The 22698-nt window shown below is 34.6% G+C and overlaps 5 protein-coding genes across 7 annotated transcripts; 3 read left to right on the top strand and 2 right to left on the bottom strand.

Moving 5' to 3' along the window:
* Positions 1-4069: 4069 nt before the first annotated feature.
* On the bottom strand, positions 4070-8758 carry LOC123923294 (pentatricopeptide repeat-containing protein At2g15820, chloroplastic-like). 3 transcript variants are annotated; one of them, XR_006814341.1, is made up of 4 exons: positions 8196-8751; positions 5958-7949; positions 4907-5108; positions 4070-4803 (listed from the first exon to the last, which is right to left on the bottom strand). XR_006814341.1 is itself a non-coding variant. In XM_045975984.1 (2 exons), exons 1-2 carry the CDS (start codon positions 8703-8705, stop codon positions 6108-6110), a joined length of 2352 nt encoding a protein of 783 aa, XP_045831940.1. In that variant the 5' UTR covers positions 8706-8751; the 3' UTR covers positions 5854-6107. The 3 variants fall into 3 exon arrangements, 1 of the variants encoding a protein (XP_045831940.1); XR_006814342.1 differs by having other exon boundaries at positions 4106-4803; positions 6020-7949; positions 8196-8758; XM_045975984.1 differs by lacking the exons at positions 4070-4803; positions 4907-5108 and having other exon boundaries at positions 5854-7949.
* Positions 8759-9722: 964 nt separating this feature from the next.
* LOC123922350 (probable 26S proteasome non-ATPase regulatory subunit 3) lies at positions 9723-14522 on the top strand. The gene is made up of 8 exons (XM_045975077.1): positions 9723-9979; positions 10064-10260; positions 10630-10770; positions 10864-11000; positions 11169-11223; positions 11298-11408; positions 11634-11873; positions 13601-14522. Exons 1-8 carry the CDS (start codon positions 9895-9897, stop codon positions 14114-14116), a joined length of 1482 nt encoding a protein of 493 aa, XP_045831033.1. The 5' UTR covers positions 9723-9894; the 3' UTR covers positions 14117-14522.
* A 1377-nt stretch (positions 14523-15899) lies between these two features.
* LOC123921943 (expansin-A11) lies at positions 15900-18247 on the top strand. The gene is made up of 3 exons (XM_045974688.1): positions 15900-16421; positions 16656-16977; positions 17499-18247. The coding sequence occupies exons 1-3, from the start codon at positions 16280-16282 to the stop codon at positions 17803-17805; spliced, it is 771 nt and encodes a 256-aa protein (XP_045830644.1). The 5' UTR covers positions 15900-16279; the 3' UTR covers positions 17806-18247.
* A 623-nt stretch (positions 18248-18870) lies between these two features.
* Positions 18871-20372, top strand: LOC123921935 (peroxidase 64). The gene is made up of 4 exons (XM_045974675.1): positions 18871-19137; positions 19220-19408; positions 19572-19734; positions 19816-20372. Exons 1-4 carry the CDS (start codon positions 18928-18930, stop codon positions 20211-20213), a joined length of 960 nt encoding a protein of 319 aa, XP_045830631.1. The 5' UTR covers positions 18871-18927; the 3' UTR covers positions 20214-20372.
* Positions 20373-20472: 100 nt separating this feature from the next.
* Positions 20473-22385, bottom strand: LOC123921921 (UPF0496 protein At1g20180). The gene is made up of 2 exons (XM_045974650.1): positions 22199-22385; positions 20473-21844 (listed from the first exon to the last, which is right to left on the bottom strand). Exons 1-2 carry the CDS (start codon positions 22236-22238, stop codon positions 20739-20741), a joined length of 1146 nt encoding a protein of 381 aa, XP_045830606.1. The 5' UTR covers positions 22239-22385; the 3' UTR covers positions 20473-20738.
* Between the last annotated feature and the right edge of the window lie 313 nt (positions 22386-22698).

Raw genomic sequence — 22698 nt, 5'->3', positions numbered from 1 at the left:
AACGCTCTCAACCACCATAAACGCCGGCGAAGTCGCTCTCTTCTGGTCAACACGATCAGTACTTCAAATCTTCAAATTTATGAAGAATTTATTCTAACCAACTTAAGAGTCTAGACTCTCATAATAAAAGTTTCAATATTGATTGAAAAAAGTGTCCTTATTTAGTATCTAATCATTTTTTAAATAGGATTATTTTCGGTGAGTGGAACTCATTAGAAAAAAGTCAAAAAAAGAATATAAAGAATTTAAATGGAATTATCAAATGGTCTGAACTACAAGTGATCCTTCAAGTCATGAGACATTTACACCATTATTTTTTTCTTTCAATTCCGTTAAAAATTGCTTACATGCTTTAATTTGATGTTGAGGTGACAAATTTAAATAAACAAATTGCAATTTTTAATTATTAAAAATGAAAATCCCAAATAAAAAATCTTAAGATTTTTCATTTTCATCATCTTTATTAAATTAAAAATAAGAAATCTAAAATAAAAATCTAATATTAGTTTTTGACTTCTTGTTTTATGGTCTAATAGCCTAATAACTATAAATTCACTTTTTGAGAAGAATAAGGCGGCTATCGCAAATTCAAATTTCGAATTTATACTTTAGTTACCTCTCAGTTAAGCTCAAACTTACTAAAAAGTATTCCCTTAAAAATTGGAGGTGAACATAAAAAAAATTGGTTCCTTAATCAACTTTTAACCTTTTTAGTTTTTATTTTGAGATTCATATTTTTAATTTGATTAAAATTAGAGTTGCATTGTATATATAAATGGTCGTATACTAAAATCTGGGTGTGGTTATGGTGCATAAGCCTAAACTTATGCACCATGCATAAACTTGCTTCTTACACCCACCATATTTGCTTCCTACACCAAAAGTCAACCAAAGGTCCGCCCAAGCCCAAAATTAGGCAATCCATTACTCGCGCGCCCCCCATATGCTACCTCATTACTTGCGCGCCCCCTTTTGCTTAGCGCACCCCCCAGTTTTTTTTTCCTTTTTCTCCTAGATTTCTTGTGAGCCCCTCAATTTTTTTTCCTCCCCTAGATTTCTAGCGCGCGCCCAATTTTTTTCCCTCCTCCAAACTTCTGGCGCACCCCTCCCCCAAATTTCTAGCGTGCCCCCCGTTTCCAATTAAATAATAATTTTTGTTCCTTTGAAGTATATATTATAAAAATCCATTTTTAATTAATTTTCGTCATACACCCCCTCGAAGGCCAACATAATAACGAATGGTTCATGTATATATAAAGCATACTTGTCAAACATACAATTTAATTTTAAGTTTTATCAATCATAATCACAATATAAATAAAATTTCATACATTAATTACATATATATATATATATATATATATATATATATATATCGATTTTTCTTTACAATAAAAAAATGATCGAATCCAATATCTCATGCATACTATCCAAATTTTTTTCAACTAAACTAACCCTAATTACTTTATATGATTTTTTGCTTTATGTAGCATGGTTTTGTAAAATGGTTATGTGATGTTTTACTTAATAACAATGGTTTCAGTGTATAACATCTTGACACTAATGCCCATATGAAACCATTTAACTAAAATAATGGTTTCAGTGTATAACGCTATGAAACCATTTAACTAGACTAATGGTTTCAGTGTATAACATCTTGAAACCAAATAACAAGACTAATAGTTTCACTGTATAACGCTATGAAACCATTTAACTAGAATAATGGTTTCAGTGTATAACAGTATGAAACCATTTAACTAGACAAATGGTTTCAGTGTATAACATCTTGAAACCAATTAAAATGACTAATGGTTTCAATGTATAACATCTTGGCACTAATGCTCATATAAAACCATTTAACTATAATAATGGTTTCAGTGTATAACAGTATCAAACCATTTAACTAGACAAATGGTTTCAGTGTATAACATCTTGAAACCAATTAACAAGACTAATTGTTTCAGTGTATAACATCTTGACACTAATGCTCATATAAAACCATTTAACTATAATAATGGTTTCGGTTTATAACGCCATGAAACCATTTAACTAGACTAATGGTTTCAGTGTATAACGGTATGAAACCATTTTTGATGTGAAATAGTTTCAAAGAGTTGTTCTCCAAAAACATATTTAACCCTTAATAAAAATTGTGAAATGAATTTAAATTTTTAAGACGATATAAAACCGAAGAGAGTGAGGTATCCCCAACCGTTCCAAATAATTCAAAATACCCTAAATAAAATTTTGGGAAAATTTTATTAATATCTTATATTTATAAAAGCATATTTACCTAATTTAATTAACTAAAAATAGTTCCAGGTCTCAGAAAAATACCAAACTGTCCCAAAATTCTCAGAAAATTATTTACTATTTTTATGTAAAAATAATAAAAAAATTTGGAGTCTCCTTGGCACCGCACGCGCCGCCAGTGAGAGTGGGCGTGGACGCGCGTCACTGTTCATCATCTTCCTCACTCATTTTCTGCAGAAACGGGTCACGACGACCCGGTTCGTCGACCAGGTTCGTTCTCCCTCAATAATCAACGAAACTCGACGTTCTTTATACCGTTTTGACCGTCGTTCGATTTTATGAATGTTTCCGATATTAATTTTCGAAATCGGTGATCGAATCGCATGTAAAATGTGGCCGAAATTGAGCAAGCAAAAATATAAAGTTCTTTAGTTATGATTATTACATGTGTAAAATCATCTGATGGCTGTGAATGACTTATGCACCATACATAAGAAAAGGCTTATGCATATTAACTATTGCCCTAAAATCTAAGCAGAATTTTTTATTCCTTCAAAAAAAAAAAAAGCAGAATATTTTAAAATTTTCGAGAGCAAGAGAGGAAGAAAAAAAAATTCACCAACACAGGAGTATAGTAGTTTGGAATTGGATCCTCCACAAAATACTCCCATTTTTCACTTGGCAACGCAACAGTGAGTTGTGCTGTGTTAATAATTGACTTCAAGGTCCCACATTTTGAGTATTTTTAGTACTCCTAGTCAGTCCTAGTACATTTGTTAAGTTCGTCCCATAGCTTTGCATTTGCAGTTGCCAACAGCGTCAGTAAGGAATCAAGATGCTTACATACCGATTGTAGGCAGACAGATAGATTCTTTATTTCTTCGATGTTATTTCTTTCTATTCTATATATGCGTTATTATCTTTTGTTGAACATCATTGATTCTATTTCTATCCCTTCTTGCAAGTTGCAATACTGTCTAACACTATTGCATGCAAGTTGTAATTTATTAAGTTTATCCTGCACCGTCCAGTAATTCCTTGGCTTCAAAATTAACCAATCAAATATCGCATGTTATAATTACCCTGACACTTTTCTTCTCAAAATGCTACTTCCACTTGCCACTGGGCCATTTTGATCCATCAATTGTTGCTACGAGTGCTCATGGTTTTTAATCCAAATATTAAAACACTACAGGGTTGAGATGACGAATCTGTTCTAGGGTGCTTTGAATAGCAATAATCAAGTGGGATTTGGATTTGAGATTTGAAAACTGTGTACTAGAAGAGACATCTCAAAAGTTTTAGCTTTGTTGACTTGTGTCTTATAGTGGATTGACAAATCTTTATTCTCCCACATATCACAAGTTATATCACAATTTAATGCTAAAGGGACAATTGCAACCATAATCATAGGATTGCAGCTATTAGGATCAAGTGTTCCTAATTCTATATGGCTTGAGGAGGAAACTCTTTGGTATAATTGTTGTCCAAATTTCTACTGATTTAAACCATCGATTCTATATGAGCAGTATATGTCAATTGTTCAGAGTAACTATGATAAACAGGTGTATTAGAATGGGACATGAGACGTTCATTGGAGCATATAATTATCACCATAATAGAGAAATCTAAGCAAACGATTTCTGCTAAAGTCGTGCATTGATCAATTTACAATTAAGCATAGTTACCATTTTCTAGGATAATAATTAATCATCCTCTTTTAGAACCAAATCCTAATGATCCAGTTAAAAACTGTTAAGAAGTCCCGCATCGGTTGCGAGATATCCTTGACAAGTGTTTATAAGCAAGTGAAAAGTAGTTCCAAGTTTCCAACAATTTCATAAAAAATCACTTCAGAATTCAGATTATGTATTTTTGTATGTTTATGTACCCTCGAACATTGTCACGTACGTCAAGAAAACAAAGCTTAAGGACCAAAAAACACATTATATTCTTTTCAAATTACATCAACTGGATCCTCATGACTTCATGAGACACAAAAGCAAACACTTTCTTTTCCTACATTTTCCCATAAAGAATCAACGTGTGAACCAATTTCACTGGTATTATATATGAGTTATTGAACTTTGTTTGAATAATTTTCTCTTTTCCTTATCACATTCTTTATTTTCTTATCTAGAGGAAGCTCCAGCAATCACTGGACCCCCACTGGACCCCCACCGCAGCTAAAACTGCTTCAGAACCAACAGGAAGAGAATCCCAAAATTTTAAAGTAATAATTTAAGCATAAAAAGGAAGAGAAGCAGACAAAAAATAAAGGACAGAATTTTAAATTGACACAGAGAAAGAGAACAAAAACCTACAAAAACATGTTTTGCTCTCTACAATCTTCCCAATGCAGTGCTACTACTGAAACCTTCAATCTAACAGAGAGAAATTGTTGAAACACAATCTTGAGGAAATTGTTGCATGGTAACTGGTAAGTATCTCAAAAGGTGAGCCGGAAGATCCTTGTTCATAATATATGCAGGATAGTCATCAAACAAACCAAAAGAAAACCAAAACCCAAGATAAACTCACCGAAGATCCCTGGACAATTATGAGACAAACCAAAAGCATTTGTTTTCAGAAAACTATCAGATGTAGTAGTAAAAAAATGCAACCGACATTAATCTCTGCAAACAATTCATACCTTATAAAGCTCAAAGAAGATTATGAAGACCCCAATAACAACAACCAATCATTATCTCACTAGGTAGAGTCGGCTACGTAGATGAAACAGCGTCATAAGAATATTATTAAGATCACAGGAAAGACAAAACCCAACAAGCCAAAAATAATCATAGCAAATACGACCAGGAAGAGAGCAGGATTCAGAAGATCAGCAGACTCACCTGACAAAGAATAATAGAAAGAAATATAACATAACCTAAAATGGTGTGTAATTCCCCAGATTGACACAAGTTACGCGGGAAATTGAACCACCAGAACTTGTAATGTGTCTCAGAAGGGTTTAGTTTTCTACTAGAGTAATAGAAAAATGAGCATAATCAATAGAGCATCTATTTATAAAATGGACATAAATAAGTATATAAATATATACAGTTAAATCTGAATTGTGCTATGGGTTATATATGCAAAACAAAATCTAATATGAAAAAACTAAACTACATGTATATGACAATATGAAATACGTAGCAAAAGTTGCTTCATGGTTTTCCACCCGAGGAAAATGTATCACCTTATTACAATAAACTAAATCCCAAGCCATCATTTTAATCACCATGTGAGCATCATCCGGAAAACAATCCTTTTTTACTTTCAACAGAAAGAGTGTGAGAGTTGTTTATTTTTAATTATGGGTCTGGATAAAGTTTGGTGTTTATGGTGTTTCTATAGGGGTGATCTTCAACTTCAAGGGTTAATCCTAATAGTAACAAAAATGTTGAAAAAACAAAAGTTGGTGATTTCATTACCATTTTAAGCAATATTACGACCAAGTTGAAAAAAAATGTAAGCTAACTATCATGCAGAGTAACTATAATGGCATTTGGAACTCCCATACCAACACTCTGGGCAGGTTTAGAGAACTTTTCACACCCCAAATTTAACATGCACTAACTCGACAACACAGTAAGATAACTACTATCTAATTCTCATTTGCATTGGAAATTAGGAATATACAAGTGGACATTTCAAAGAATAGTAACCAAGATATTCAAGAAGACTTTCATTTTTTATACCATGGCAGCCCCCCAAAAAACATTGAGTACAAAAGGCAAACATGTTTTCAGCTTCTAGCCACCTGTGTAAAAGTGTAACCTAGTCCGGCGAACTACTAAATTTTGTTTTCCCGAGTCCAACCATGATCAACAATGCAGTATCACCCTTTTTCATTCATCTGACTCACTATTGAAGTTAATGTCTTGAGTTTCCATTAAATCCTGCCCCATCATATTCACACCAGCCTTAGTGAAATCTCTTACATCTTCTAGAATATATGGCTCAACCAATTTCCAGAACCAAGTCGTATTGCTTCCCAAAATACCAATCCAGAAAACCTTTCCCTTTCCCTTGACTTTACAATCAATTGACATGGCTTTGAACTTTTTGACAATGTTCTCCACTCCCTCACGATTTGCCTTAATTTTCAGTAAAACATCCCCCGATGAATTTCGATGGCCCCCATACATGTACCAGTATGCAAGAACACATGGTGACAACCACCTATGAATAAGTTTTGGAGTTGTAGGTTGACCTTTTGACCAAAACTGCTCGGCATAAAAGCCAAAATGAGAGCTTGCAATGGTGCAAAACTTAACTGGTATGTTCTCACTGTCATCACTTGGCTTAAAAGTAGGATGCAACCACTCATAAAACTGGCGATGTATATGACTCTTCAAGACATAATGGCTCTCAGAATTGCCATCAAAATCGAAACGGATAATGTGGTTCTTCCTTTGGTCATCAGAATCAATCTGCAAACCACCTAAAAGCATCCCAATCAGTATTTCTCTCTGTTCTTTGCTTAGCTTCAGGCTCGTTGGCTTTTTAATAATTTTCCTTCTCAAACTCAGAATAAAGTCAAGCTTTTCCATTAACGGGGCATCAATGTCATACTTCTTTTGGCACATTAAGTCATAGATCTTCTCCGCCTTTAAGTTATTTCCCGAATATAGGTATCCATGTAAGATGATGTTACATGATCGGGCATTGACACCAATACTTGCATCACGAAACATTTGGCTAAAGATATCCTCAGCCTTGTCGAGTTTACCAACTTTCACCAAAGAATCCAAATATATACTGTAAATAGCAGTATTAGGACGACAGTTCTCCAGGCATTGAGAGAACACCTCTTCCAATTTATCATGTGATTCCAAGTTGAAGTACATGTTCAGTAAATAAACATATGATGGTGTAAGGGGCTTCAGACCACTATTGACAAAATCTGTCATGACTGATTCTGCAAATTCGGATGCTTGTGCTTTGCACAGTATTTCTATTATTTTATTATATGCTGCAACACTTGTGTTACCTAGTTTCAACTGCATTTCCCTAAATACCTCCAACGACTTCATAGGCATACCAACCTTAGAGTAGACTTCCATCTTGTACACAAAAGCCTGTGATGGAGGGTTGCTTTCAAACTGCAAAAGTTTGGACCAAGTTTTGTCTGCTTCGTCCACCTCCCCCAGCCTTGCACAAGCCCTCAAGATCGATACTAGCACCTCTTTACTCTCATCAATTCCAGCATGAAGCATCTCTTCCCTCAATGCTTCTATTCTTTCTTTGTCTATAGAATCTTGATAGCTATGCAGCCAAATTAGGCCACCATAAATATCTTTATGTACATGACATCCAGTTGTAACCATTCGGTGATATATAAACTCAGCTTGCTTAAGGTACTGCTTTGAAAAATTCCCTGGCTTGTTAACAAGAGCTTTGAAAAGGGAATTATGCAAGCTAAGACAGGGGTGATATCCACCCAACTGAATCATTCGGTGGAAAATGCCACATGCTTCATCCAAACAACCTTGAACAGGAGAACTTAGGTAAGCCACAACCAATATATGAAATGTTGACTCGCTGGGAACACGTCCTTGATTGATAATATCATCAAAAACCTCACGGCACTTTGCAAACTTACGCTCTTTACCCATGTAATCAGCCAGCCTGGTAGCAAGAGCAAAATCAAATCGATACCAACTCCGTTGCATCATCCATTTGTATACCTTTAAGCAGGACAAAAATAATTAAATTTGGGAACAAATAACAGCTTATGATAATACAGTATTATCTAAGAAGTTGAACTTGGTTTCACAGCTTGGAATTTTGCTATACTAATTTCATGAATATCTAGCATTTATTTATTATATATTAAAACTCTCCCTCTAACAAACAAACTGAATTGAAGCAAAAAACAGTGTAAAACAGTTACCAAAGTGTAAAAAAATGAAATTGAAAAGGGAGAAACTGACCCTAAAAGCAGTATCGTTTTCGCGAATCCGCAAGCAATGCATAATGATATAGGTGGCGTCTTCCTGTCTCAACCACTTCCTCTGCGCATTAAGAATCCTAATCAGAGTTCCCGCCTTGTGAGCGGGCAGCTCCTTGCACAGCCAAGCAACTCTAGATCTCCGCCACAGTTCCGGCACCTCACTCAACTCCATCACCTCGACCTCAGGACGGGGAAGCCGCTTCTGATCAGCCTCCGGCTCCACCTCGAAATGGAAAAAGTCATGTTCCGGAAGGTCTTCATGGAGAACCCATTGGTCGGTGGCAGCTTGGAGGCGGGGAAAACGGGTGGGGAGAAGTCGGAAAGGGAGCGTGCGTGGTGGTGGTGAGTGGAGAGTGGATAGAGTGAGATTGCGAAATAGTGTGAATGTAGAACGCATCGAAGAAGAAGAAGAGAATACGAAGAGTGAGTTTGAAAGTGAAACCGGAAGCGGAAGAAGAAGTATACCTCTGGTGGTGACTCTAACCACCATGCCGTATAGTCGTCTTGTCTCACAAGTTCCAATTGTTATGCGCTAGCTAGCTAGAGATAGGAGAGGATACAAATTAACTGCAGTTACACATTTCCTGAAGTCACTGCAGTTGACAAATCTACACCGTTAGATTAATCCCACAGTCAAAATAAATTTTACCAATAAATTAAAAGAGACAAGAAGAAGAATTGACAAATCATTTTTACTAAATGTATCCGGACATAAATCAATTATGTTCAACTCACTTTTAACTAAAATTAATTCTCTCAAACTTAATTCTCTTCACCGCAAAATCATACACAAACAATATCAATTGTATATAATTCACTCCATTTTGAGTCAATTGTAAACTAGAAGATACATGATGTAAAACAATTGGTTTTATTTTTTAGATGACATGTCACATTACAAGACATTTGATTAAAGGAACGGTCGAGATTAGGCTCAACTGCAGTGACCGTAGGGAAATTGTAACTTTAGGCTTTGTTTGGATTGGTGGTATGAGATGGAATGGAGTGGTATGTGGTGGTATGAAGTGAAGTTCCATTGTTTGGATTCTTTAAAAATGAATGGAATGGAGTGGTATGTGATGGTATGGATTCCATCTCATTCCATCATTTTCTCTTATTTTTCTTCCCCTCCAATTTGGGGTGTATGGGATGGAATACAAAATGTCCAAACAATGGAATACATTTTATGCTCCATTCCATCCCGCTCCGCTCCATTCCATCTTATTCCATTCCGCTCCATTCCGTTATGTACCATCAATCCAAACATAGCCTCCGTATACGATAAGAGATGGTTTAGGAAGGAAACGGTTCTCTAACTTTTTTTGCGGAACTGCACCCTAACTTTCAATTGTTTTCAACCATCAGATCAATCCTACCACTCAATTATGATGATTGTCTTTCAAAAAAAGGAAATAATGCAACACAATTGTTGTTGGGGGTAGATTTAACAATTATGATTATTATTATTAATTAGATAGAAAGGCCGTTAATTAGTGAAAAGCCCATTGAGTGGGTGACATTAGAATTTGCCTTTGTCGTTGGTTGGAGTATATATTCCTAGTTTGAAAGAAAAGAGACACACTGAATTCAATTGAACATCGTCTTCGTATTCCTCACTCCACCCACCGTGTTAGGGTTTGCATCCACCAACTCAAGCTCAAATTCTTGTTGAAAAAGATATGACTCAAACTCAAGACGAAGAGATGAAAGATCACCCAAAACCTTCCCACTCCATTACTCCAACTATTCCATCTACATTGCAAAGTAAGCATCTTGCTCAAATCACTTCATCTCCCAATTATTTTCCTCAATTTTATTTTCCTCAATTTTCTTTTGTCAAATTCACAGATTTGAAGGAAATAGCATCAATCATTGAAACTGGTTCCAACTCTAAGGAAGTTCGCAGAATTTCTCGTGCTTTGCGCTCTACAATGGCGTTGAGGCCCAAGCTCACAGCTCCAGTTCTCTCATCTTTCATCGATCATGTTCTTCCTCCTGCTTCTGATTCTCACTCTAGGTTATCTTCTTATCTTCCCAATCCCAAGGTAATTCCTTTTCTCTGATCTATATATATTTACCTTTATAGCCTCTGTTTGTTTGGATCGACTTAGTTGACTCTATCTACTAGTATAAGTATTTTTCAGAGAACTTATTATGAAAACAGCTTATCATATCTCCATAAGCTGAAAACTGTAGCTTAACATATGAATCGTAAGCTCTCCACTATAGCTTAGGAAAACAACTTATAGCTTTAATGAAAATAGTTTGATTTTACGTTATCTTTCGTTATAGGATAAGAACTTAGGCTATACACACTTAATTGCCTTTGAGATATAACACTTGTAATAGCACCATTTTAATTTATAGTTTATTGTTTGGTCTTAAAGCTTTGTTCTTTTTCACTGGTTGTATAGGATGATGATCACGACATGGAAGTGGACACTGCAACATCTGCAGCTATTCAAACCCCATCTAAGCACTTGTTGCCTGAGCTAGAAATTTACTCTTACTTTCTTGTGCTTCTTTTTCTTATTGATCAGAAACGATACAATGAGGTTAGAATAGATACTGTTATCAGATACATCAATTGACCACTTATGATTGATTGTATGCTGTCATGCTGAGGTTGCTTTAATTTTGCATTCTAGGCCAAAGCCTGTTCCTCAGCTAGCATTGATCGGCTCAAGAGCTTGAATAGAAGAACTGTTGATGTTATTGCTTCAAGACTGTATTTTTATTACTCATACAGCTATGAGCTTACTGGAGATCTTGCTGAAATTCGAGGGTAAGTTAGTTACGTGCTTGTCTATTCAATTTAAGCATGAACGAATTCATAGACCGATGCTTATACATATGTATTTGACACATCACACAACAGTTAATTGAGTTTTACAACTGAACTATTGGATTTGAGTCTGACACATTTATTACTAAATGGCATGTTTATTTTCAGCAACCTCTTTCAGTTGCACCGGATTGCTACCCTGCGCCATGATGAGCTTGGTCAGGTTGGTTTTGACTTGCTTTGAGATTTATTTTATAAATGTGATCGATTATGTACTTACCTGGTGATGTGATGCAGGAAACACTTCTTAATCTGTTACTTCGTAACTACCTCCACTACAACCTATATGATCAGGCAGAGAAGTTAAGGTCCAAGGCTCCGCGATTTGAGGCTCATTCAAACCAGCAGGTATTCATTTATTCTGTGTCAAGGACTTTTTCCTGCAGTGAATGCAATTTCCACCTTCTATACCTGGTCTGACAGTCTGAGACTCTTGATATGATGCCCTTGTGTTGAACTTTCTTGACATCATTCTACATTTCAATTTTTTATCTCGTCTAATTAATTGTTGTTAAAAATTGACTTTTTATTCATCTCATCTTGACATGTCTATATTGTTGCATTCTGTTTTAGTTCTGCCGCTATCTCTTCTACCTTGGAAAAATTCGGACCATTCAGTTGGAGTATACCGATGCAAAAGAGTCTCTCCTGCAGGCTGCTCGTAAAGCACCAGTTGCAGCACAGGGTTTTCGGATTCAGTGTAACAAGTGGGCCATTATAGTGCGTTTACTGTTGGGAGAAATTCCTGAGAGGACTATCTTCGTGCAGAAAGGAATGGAAAAAGCTTTGAGGCCTTACTTTGAACTTACTAATGTAAGTTTACATTTTCAACTATACTTGGTTATATTAAGGTTCAGTATAAAACTGAACTTCTTATTTTATAATCGGTTTGATTATAAATGTAGTTTCTACAGCTTCATCTTTTTTTGATATAGTTACTTTAGTTATTTGCTTTTTTCTGTTATCTAGCTGCTATTCTCATATTTTATAATTCTTAGGATGTGTTTGGTTGGCGGGGAATGGAAGGGAGAGATTATTTTAAATTTGAGTTGTTTGGTTCAATTATTAATAGGGGATGGGAGTTGAAAGGAGGGGATAAAAGTCCCTTCAAAATGGGGGGATTTGGAGGGAGAGCAATGTCTTTCCCATTTGGACTTAAATGTCATCTTATTTAAAACCACAATTGTAAAAAAAATGTAAATTTGCACTTCCCCTCCATTAAAATCCCTTGCCTCAAATCAAATACAAAATTTTAAATTTTAAAATCCCTCCCCTCCTCAAACCAATCACAAAATTTAAAACCCCTCCCCTGTTGAACTAAACAGACCCTTAAAGTTATGACATGTCAGTTGAAAAAAATATTAGTAACAGGACTGATCTAGTGTAGCTAATTTTTGACACAAGCACCCTATTTTTTTTAGGCTTAACTACACATTTGGTCCCTTACATTTATTCTAGGTTTCAATTTGGTCCCTTACGTTTAAAAAGTATCAAATTGATACAATTTAAACGTAAGGGACCAAATGTATAGTTAAGCCTTTTTTTTTTATTACCGGTGCCTTGCCACATTATTCTACCCTATGAACTCTTTATCTCTTCCCTACTAACTCTTTGTTGATGGAACTCCAAGCCTTGAGGCAATGAAATCATACACAAATGTTTTTTAACCAAAGCTTTGACATAAATAGAATAATTGTGAACCAAGAAGTTTACGTGTTGCTTTCAGCCAGATTTCATTGAAAGAGATAGTTTAGTCTTGCCCAGAGGATAGTATTGCAGGCAATTAAGAATACAGAAGCTAATGACAAACATCATGTCATTGTCATACACCCTGTTGGATACTTGTCTTTTAGTTTTGACAAACACGAGAGAAGTTAACTTGTTTTACTCTCTACATTGCAGTCATTAAACATTATTGAAGAGTTGTATCAAATATAAATATTGTGAACAAAACTTCGAATTGAGAAAATATTATTATGAAACATTAAAGAGGCTAAAGACGCATCATTTCTTACACAAATAAGGTTGATTATAGTTTTAAATAGAAGACCCACTTAAATGCTATGTCATTTTATTTTTAATATAGTTTAAATCAGTTTATTGAGAAATTAGAACCTATGACTCTACTTATGCAGCACAGCTAATTTATATACTCAAATATTTGTGTATGCGCTTTCTACCTTGCTCGCAGGTTAACGCCCTGTAGGATACTACCCTTTTAGTTTTTGGTGCTTTTTGTGTTTAGTTTCAAAACAATTTTACGGTGCATCTTCCATACTTTTGAGATGCACCTATGGGTAGGATTTTTGAAAGTTGTGCCGGTCAGAATTTGAATTGCCTGAACAATTTTTCTTTTGTTGAAATTATCTAATAAAACTCATTTTAGAAGTTATTTATTTTTAGTCTTTAATTCTTGATCCACTATTTTTCATTTGATTTTGAAGTCTCTTCCGATTCTAACATGAAATTGTTTGATAACCATAGTACATTATTTACTGTGCTTCTTTGTGGTAATATTAGTATATGTTATGGAATTTCAGGCTGTTAGGATTGGTGATTTAGAGCTGTTTAGGAATGTTGCAGAGAAGTATGCCACCACTTTCAGTACAGATGGAACCAATAATTTGATTGTTCGATTGCGTCATAATGTGATAAGGACTGGTTTGCGCAACATCAGTATATCATATTCTCGCATCTCGCTGGCTGATGTAGCTCAAAAGTTGAGATTGAGCTCTGCAGATCCCATTGCTGATGCAGAAAGCATTATATCAAAGGCTATCCGTGATGGAGCTATTGATGCAACATTGGATCATGCTAATAAATGGATGTTGTCCAAGGAAACTGGAGATATTTACTCTACAAATGAGCCTCAGTTGGCCTTTAATTCTCGGATCGCCTTTTGTCTTAACATGCACAATGAGGCTGTTCAAGCACTGCGATTTCCAAAAAATACACACAAGGAGAAAGAAATTGCTGAGAAGCGGAGAGAGAGGCAACAGCAAGAGCAAGAACTGGCGAAGCATATTGAAGAGGATGATGACGATGATGACTTCTGATGATGATTATATTATATTTATCTTACCAGTTGCTGTGAGGATCACTCCATGCTACTACCTTTGCTCATGTTAATCTTGTGGAGAACATCCATTAATACCACCTTTTTAAAACGTGGGCTTACATTTTAGATGGAAGATCCCTGTACTTCAATATACTGAAATATTCACTGCTTATTTGCAACCATGGTGTTTAGCTATGGTTTGTTTCCTTGTTTGGAGAATAATCTTCCTGGTTCCGAAAAAATTAATCAATTATTTAGGACCAACCATATCAGTGATTTAGTTGTGAAATTTGACTGTGGAAAAAAAATTACTCATTGGCCAAAAGAAATTAAAGTACTTGCTGTGTGGATGACTAATTTGAGTTATATCACTAATTATCCATTGCTAGTGTATAGTTTTTTTTTATGTAGGATTACAAATGCCCCCATTCTTTATTTTCTGTTTTAGCAGTATCGGTTATTAAATGTGGATCTTTTTTAAGTTGTGATCTAAACTTTGCTTCTCCACGAAGTCTAGCTTTAACTCAACGTTGTTGTTTTAGCGTTTTTTAGTCTAAGGGGAATTTGTTTTGGTGAACTTGGTTGTCATATGAATTTGCTTGTCGGTGGTGCTGTAATAATGGCCTAGATAGAAGGGCTTGTTTAAATCAGGCTTATAAGGTTACGAAAGAATGTTAAGTGTCCAATCTTGTGAATTATTTATTTACTTGAAGGATAAATATGTGGTTGGATCTATTTCTCTCTCTCTCTGAGATTGAATGAACAATGATCGGTGATTATTTTAGAGTTGCTTGCTACGAGACAACTGACAATCTATATAGCTAAAATGGGACATGTGGATGTAGCTTACCAAAAACGACATTGCCATGCATCTCCATGTGACAATAATGTGTTTTACGATCTCTGCCGCCTGTTCCATTTCATAAAACTATTCTCTCTCTGTCATTTTATCCAAAAACATGTACAAACTAAGAGATTCATACAGGACAATCTTTTAACTAGTAAAGTTTAATTGATAGCTGTTAGAGATATCTATGAGAACTTTTCACTTTTTCATATTTAAAATGTGAGTTTAGCTATTACATTGACAAAAAAAAATATATAGGACAAAAGAATTACTCCATTCATTCTAAAATATAATCAAAAGTTGATCAACAAAAGTGAATGTATTTAGTTCAAATTTTGAATCAAATACATAAAGTTTGTTTGACTCATTTTTACTTATATTTTGAAATGGATGGAGTATATCGAGCAATTTTTGTGTGAAATACACACTCATAGTAATAATTAATGATTTGTAAGATTTAACTTAACTAACAGCAAAGTTCTCTTATATTAAGGACCGAAAAAAGTATTATGATGGACAATTTCATCCAAATTCGAAATAGGGACTTTACTGGGTTTGCTTTGTTTCCTTTTTTTTTAATAAGTATTTTGAGACACACAAAGTAAAGTTTCTCTTTCTAATCGAGTTTTTTCATACAGAAGCTAGGGAATCAAACCCTCCCGACCACCTGATTAAAGACTCAAATGAGTGACAAACTTTTCCTAAGAACTTTAACGGTACTGCATGTTCAAATCAACGATCAAACTCAAAATCTTGATTAAGTTAGAAGAGACAACGTCATCTTATCTGAACGTTCTTGGGCAATACTATTATTATTATTATTCTTGTTCAAAAAAAAATATTATTATTATTATTAGTTGATTATAGTAGTAAAAAATAAGAATTATTATTAAGTAGTCATTGGGATGATGGATGAGCAAAACATTAGGGGGGAGAAAAGAAAATAGAGGACGAAATGGGGTTTCGTGGGTTTTGATTCATTCATTCACGGCTCTTACATTGGGAGGAACACGTGGGTTGGAAGACAAAGTCTGAAGAGAACATGGGAATGATTGAATAACCTTCAAAACTCTCTCTGTACTTACTTGCACTCATTAATTAACTCATTTTATTAAATAATTTAAAATATTTCTTAGTTGCACTTGCACTACCTCACTCACATGTGCCATCCTTGCCTTAGGCATTCTAATTCCTTATTTAAACACAAACATTTTGTGCTTTCAAACCACAATTAATGTAAATACAAAATCTTAAATTGCATTGTTGTATCCTTTTTCACTTGGGATTTTAAGCATTCAGCAAATCAAGAACAAAATGACCAAACTTATTATGTTTATTTTGGGCACCCTCATTGGATTATGTTGTTTCACATTAAATTCCTATGCTTTCATAGCTTCAGGATGGAATAAAGGCCATGCCACATTTTATGGCGGCAGTGATGCCTCAGGCACTATGGGTAAGCCCTTGTCAATGTTCTATTAATAGTTTTTGCTATTTCTGCGACCACAATTGAGATCACAATTAATTGTATTTTATCGCGACACCAGTGTGATTTACTCTCTTTAGTTCTTATTATTATAAAAGAAGTTTATTTTTAGATTCACTGAATGAATGATTAATGTATGTATCTAGTAGTCTATGATCTACAAAGATTGAGTTTTTCTTTGTGATATATGTGTGTGTGATGCAGGAGGGGCTTGTGGTTATGGGAATCTGTATTCAGCAGGGTATGGGACAAGAACAGCTGCATTGAGTACTGCTTTGTTTAATGATGGAGCTTCTTGTGGGGAATGTTACAAAATTATTTGTGATTATAAGACAGATCCAAGATGGTGCATAAAAGGAAGATCTATTACCATAACAGCCACAAATTTCTGCCCTCCTAATTTTGATCTTCCTAACAATGATGGAGGATGGTGCAATCCACCTCTCAAGCATTTTGATATGGCTCAACCAGCTTGGGAAAAAATTGGAATCTACAGAGGAGGGATCATCCCTGTCTTATACCAAAGGTTAGAATTTAAACTTGTACTATATCTTTGTCTTGGTTTAACAATTAATTAATAATGTAACAATATTAATGTCATTAATAAGATCAATGACATGTTAAAAATACTATTGTCAAGAAAAGTGATATTTTTACACAAAAATGTGACAACAAATTAGATGATTGATGCAGTTTAAATATGTGATTAACATAGTTTATTTGATAGTTAATGAACATAATAAAGAGTTACAACTCATTGTACCATGCGTATAGCTCAGTTGGTTGAGACATTATTGCATATATTATGCAGATACTCCCAGATATTTGAAAACTGTGGTTACTGACGCTCAAAGTCGTAGTTAACTGTGTTCGGTTGATGATTAATAAATTGTGACATTGATATATTCATTAACGCCGTCTAGTGAACATAATTAACTGCATATTCGACCTGTGTTACTTAAATTTGTGTCAAAATAACACAACTCGGTTGAGAAACCATGCAATCAATGATGTATATCAACTTACAATTAATGATATTTTGGACAGGGTACCTTGTAAAAAGCATGGAGGAGTTAGGTTCACTGTAAATGGGAGGGACTATTTTGAGCTAGTGTTGATCAGCAATCTAGGTGCTGCTGGATCAATTCAATCTGTATCCATTAAAGGCTCCAAAACAGGTTGGATGTCTATGTCAAGAAATTGGGGTGCTAATTGGCAATCAAATGCTTATTTGAATGGTCAATCTTTGTCTTTCAAAGTCACAACAACTGATGGAGTAACAAGATCTTTCCAAAATATTGTTCCTTCTAATTGGGCATTTGGTCAAACTTTCTCTAGCAAGCTCCAATTCTAAATAAGGACACTCTAAAGTTATGGGTTTAATTTTTGATTCAAGATTTTTACATAATCGATTATCAGAACGGCTGAGGCGTGCTTTTTTTTTATTTGATTGGAGCAGCCCGCCACCCCTATTCTGGTTTGGTGGATGGATTAAACTCATCAAGTTCAAGCCCTTGATTAAGCCACATGGCTTGCATGAATTGTTATTCTTATGAATAATAACAATCATCATCATCATCATATTATTTGAAGCTTCTCTCGAGTCTCAAGCATGTAGAAATTAATAAGCATTTTTCAAGTTTATATATTTTATAGTATAAAATCATGAATAGTACTATTGTTCTAGTTCTAGCTTCTTTTTTTTGGACGGATACTATTGTTCTAGCTGTACTGATGAGTTGGGAAATTATTGATTTCCTAAGATATTTCAATTAATATAGTGTTGTTGGTTGTCACTTTTATGTTATGTATTCATTCTATCAAGCTTTTGAAAATGAGAAAAAGTTCATGATGTTACTACGAAGTAGCGAATAACTTAGTCAAATGCAAGATGTTGAGGATCCAAATGCAAAAGATGGTATAAAGTTCAAAATTTATAAAGAATGTGACAACACATCTCTACCATGAAAATATAAAGCTTTAAAAATTAATCCAAAAGGAAAATGGAGGAACAAAATACGAATTCGAATTTATCTGGATTTGATGCAGTTGACACTTGACACCATATAACTGCATACAGTTAGATAAATTTGGGTCGTCCAATCTCGATCCAATTAAAACTGCATTAAAATTTGAGTCGTCCAATTTTGATCTAACAACTACGAGATTGTAGGTTAACTGCATGTTGGGCGACTACTCTCGATACATTTTCCAAATACGCTTTTGTAAAGCAATTATACCAAATGCAATTATTTAAAAAAGATGCTTGAACACACCACTCCACTAATAGGGTCGTAGATCACCAAATATGTTTAACAACTATACATACATACATACATACTTGTAATTAATGTAACAACTCCAACTTTCATGTGCTATCATCTACTCTATAAATACTACTGTTCCTCACAAATTAATCATAACATAAGCAAATTAATTAAGTCTTTTTTTCTTTCTTTCAATTGTGAATTGAAGCATGGCATCATCAGCTATTGGCATGGTGATCATGGTCATGATGGTGTGCTCAAGTTGTATTAATGCAAGTACACTAAGTGTGAATTACTATAAGCATACATGCCCTCGGGTAGAATCCATCGTGGCAGGTGCAGTACACAAAGCAACCTTGAATGACAAAACAGTACCATCTGCTCTGCTTCGCATGCATTTTCATGATTGCTTCATAAGGGTATATATATACTACTTTGATTCATACATAAATTACATATAGTAGTAAATTTGATTCATACAAATGTTATATTGTTTTGAAGGGGTGTGATGGGTCTGTTCTGTTGAAATCAAAGGGAAAGAATAAAGCAGAAAAGGATGGACCTGCTAACATATCATTGCATGCATTCTATGTAATTGAGAATGCTAAGAAAGCATTGGAAGCCATTTGTCCAGGGGTCGTATCTTGTGCTGATATTTTGGCTCTTGCTGCTAGAGATGCTGTCACTCTGGTTAGTCACTCACTCACAAATTATCATATTCATAACATAGGAGTGAGTTTTAATGTTAAGTAAATTAGATATATAGTCACTCTTTCTTTCTTTCTTTCTTTCTTTCTTTCTTTCTTTCTTTCTTTCTTTCTTGATTTGGGGTCTGAATGAATGGCATTAATAGTCTGGAGGGCCAAGTTGGGAAGTACCAAAAGGAAGAAAGGATGGTAGAATCTCAAAGGCTGCTGAAACTAGACAATTGCCAGCTCCAACTTTCAACATCTCCCAATTACAACAAAGCTTCTCTCAAAGAGGACTTTCCTTGCAAGATCTTGTTGCCCTCTCAGGTACTATTTCGTGTGAGAGTTTTGCCCCTAAATTTTTAGAAAAAAAATAAATATTATTAATGTTGTATAAATAATATGCAGGAGGCCACACCCTGGGGTTTGCACATTGTTCATCCTTCCAAAACAGAATCCACAAATTCAGCTCCAAACAGAGCATTGACCCATCCTTAAACCCATCATTTGCAAACACACTTCAAAGCAAATGCCATATTAACAACAAGGTGAAAAATGCAGGGTCCCCATTGGATTCAAGTGCCACATATTTTGACAATGCTTATTACAAACTTCTACTCCAAGGAAAAAGCATACTCTCTTCTGATCAAGCTCTACTCACTCACCCAACCACTAAAGCATTGGTTTCCAAATATGCTCATTCCCAATTGGAATTTGAAAGAGCTTTTGTCAAATCCATGATCAAGATGAGTAGCATTACCAATGGTGGACAAGAGATCAGGCTCCAATGCAATCTCGTTAGATAATCTCTGTATATATCGTTGTATTTAATTAAGAGATTGTGTGTTAAGTATTGATCAGTTATGTGTTATGCTTCATATATATAGTACTTTTCGGCAAGTGTTTATTGATGTTGTATTTATCGGTACTTTTTAAAGAATTATTTCGGCAAAGTGTTTCTTGGATGTTAAATGGTGTTGGACAAACTAGTTTATAAGATGAGATTGATTATATGAGCAACCTTGCAATGCAGGACTCAAAATATAACCTCAACATAGGAAGAAAAAAAATCATGGTCGTGATCGTGAATGTTTTTATTTTTTATTTTGATTGAATGGAGGGCTTGCGCCCTAAAGAAAATATTACAAGCTATCTAGCCTTGGAACAACAGTTCCAGAAGCATCAGCGATTACAAAACGAGATATATGAGCTGGACAAGGCTCATAAAAAATCATGGTCGTGAATTATTTCTCTATATAATTACTTGTAAACTGTAACTACCTTAAATAACTTTACATTAATTCTAATAAATTTCAAATTATCTAAATTAATTAATGTTGTGGTCTCTCTGTAATTTGTTGCATAACAAGTCTCCTGGATTTGTTAACAGTGAGAAAGCACAAGTAAACATGTTCTTCAAGCTCTTCCAATTGCTCCAAAAAGCTACCATCATGATCACTAAATTCACTCATAACACGCTTCATTATTTCACATTTACTACCAACATTCTTCACACAAACATCAGCAATCATTTTTCTATGTTCCACTTCATCATTCAACCTCTTCACCATCCTACTCATAGTATCCAAATCATTTATCAATATAAAAACCCCTTTTGCAGCAGCATCAAGTTGTTCACATAATCTTTCACACTTTGTTCTTTTCTTTATCCTAATTTTGATTCTATTTATGAACAAACCAACTAAACCACCAACAATACTTGGAGCAGCCACCAACCCAACAACACTGTGTAATGAAACCACTAATAAAGCAATAAGAATAGCACCATGTGAAGTAACAAGAGCAATTCCTCCAACTTTCTTGCAAACACTAATCAATGTTAGTCTTCTTTTAATTCTTTTTCTCTTTGATGTTAGTCTTTGAAGAAGTTCCATGTACTTATTGTGAATGTTGCTGAATTGCGTTGTGCTAATAACGGACAAATGATTATTTTGTAGTTTTGATGAAAATGAATCAAGCTCTTTGTATATATCCTTTTTTGTTTGTTCATTGGTGCTATCATTGAAATTTATTAATACCCTTTTGCTTAGCTTAACAACTCTTGTGATTCTTGTATAAGAAAGTCTTGTTGAGTGGATTCCTTCAAGAATTGTGTCACAATAACGACATGCTTCTAAGCTAGCTTCGAAATAGTCCACTAGAAGATTATGCACCTTGAAATTTTGTATCAAGTTTGCGATGATTTCTTGTCGTGGTTCGAGCAATGAGTCAGTGAGATTCAAGCATATGGGAGGAAGGGGAGATGTTGAAGAAGAGGAAGAGAGTCTTTTGGTGCTAATTCTCTTCCCAGATTGCCTTTGTGCTTTGTTGCATATTTCCATATAAGATTCTGTTCTAAATGTTTGGAGATATTCTTCATTTACATTTGGCTTGCTACGCAAGCCATCTTCCTCATCACATTTTTTTCGTGATCTACCTGCTTAATTCATTTCCACAAAATTAATGAACTTCATCAATATGATTTACTAGATAAAATTGAATTAACAAAGTAATTATAAATTAGAGATATATGGAAACAAGAAATATGTCTCTAAATTCTATCTTCAAGCAAAATTGAATTACTTTAGTCATGATCGTCCTCTATCAATTCATTGTCATTGTGTTAACAAAAACTAGAAGCATATCATATAATAATGAAGAAAAATAATTGAATTGAAAAGCAAAGCTAGGTTGAGTTATCAATTATGCTTTCGGGGGAGAAAAACATATATAATTATAGAAAAAAAAATATACAATTATAATTTGTAGAGAATGTTTGAAGTGTACGTACCTGATATACGAAGAGAACAAAACCAGCGAGAACATGTCATGTTGGAATTTAGATGTAACAATTTGATGTGGTCTGGTTGGAGTAGAAGTTGATATATATATGATGTTAAAAGTGGAAGAAGGGATGGTGTGAAGAATATATATAGAATAGAAAGAAATTAAGAAGAGGTCGGTGTGTACGTGTTATTGTGTTGTGTATAAATTAGTCTATTAATTAGGGAGAAGTCAAGTTATTTGTTATCAAGAAGAAATCCAGTTGGCAGTTAGTATTACCACAAATGTAGTATAGCTAGCTTTGGGAGCACGTTAGTGTACCTCACACGTTCTTTAACCCACCCTTGCTACCTAGCTCCTCCCACAAGCTCAGTCTATCCATCCATTCATTCCATTAATTAATTCAATCGTTAATTATTTTAGTCACCCTTAAAGTGAATAATGTTAAGAAGTCTCACATCGATTGCGACATGACCTGAATATGTTTTAGACTCAACTCTCAATTCT

The sequence above is a fragment of the Trifolium pratense genome, linkage group LG1 (assembly GCF_020283565.1).
Source record: "Trifolium pratense cultivar HEN17-A07 linkage group LG1, ARS_RC_1.1, whole genome shotgun sequence".
Taxonomy (NCBI): Eukaryota; Viridiplantae; Streptophyta; class Magnoliopsida; order Fabales; family Fabaceae; genus Trifolium; species Trifolium pratense.
Note: the sequence above shows the minus strand (reverse complement) of the source record. Positions and strands in the feature narration are given on the sequence as shown.

Bases quoted from the DNA above. Each gene is read 5' to 3' on its own strand.
- LOC123923294 (XM_045975984.1), bottom strand. From the start codon at position 8,705: ATGGTGGTTAGAGTCACCACCAGAGGTATACTTCTTCTTCCGCTTCCG. The intron at 7,950-8,195 runs GTCAGTTTCTCC...TCCTGCTTAAAG, and splicing joins AAAACGATACTGCTTTTAGG to GTATACAAATGGATGATGCA.
- LOC123922350 (XM_045975077.1), top strand. From the start codon at position 9,895: ATGACTCAAACTCAAGACGAAGAGATGAAAGATCACCCAAAACCTTCC. The intron at 10,261-10,629 runs GTAATTCCTTTT...CTGGTTGTATAG, and splicing joins CTTATCTTCCCAATCCCAAG to GATGATGATCACGACATGGA. The intron at 11,001-11,168 runs GTAAGTTAGTTA...GTTTATTTTCAG, and splicing joins GATCTTGCTGAAATTCGAGG to CAACCTCTTTCAGTTGCACC.
- LOC123921943 (XM_045974688.1), top strand. From the start codon at position 16,280: ATGACCAAACTTATTATGTTTATTTTGGGCACCCTCATTGGATTATGT. The intron at 16,422-16,655 runs GTAAGCCCTTGT...TGTGTGATGCAG, and splicing joins TGATGCCTCAGGCACTATGG to GAGGGGCTTGTGGTTATGGG. The intron at 16,978-17,498 runs GTTAGAATTTAA...TATTTTGGACAG, and splicing joins ATCCCTGTCTTATACCAAAG to GGTACCTTGTAAAAAGCATG.
- LOC123921935 (XM_045974675.1), top strand. From the start codon at position 18,928: ATGGCATCATCAGCTATTGGCATGGTGATCATGGTCATGATGGTGTGC. The intron at 19,409-19,571 runs GTTAGTCACTCA...TGGCATTAATAG, and splicing joins CTAGAGATGCTGTCACTCTG to TCTGGAGGGCCAAGTTGGGA. The intron at 19,735-19,815 runs GTACTATTTCGT...AATAATATGCAG, and splicing joins AGATCTTGTTGCCCTCTCAG to GAGGCCACACCCTGGGGTTT.
- LOC123921921 (XM_045974650.1), bottom strand. From the start codon at position 22,238: ATGACATGTTCTCGCTGGTTTTGTTCTCTTCGTATATCAG. The intron at 21,845-22,198 runs GTACGTACACTT...TGAATTAAGCAG, and splicing joins TTGTTCTCTTCGTATATCAG to GTAGATCACGAAAAAAATGT.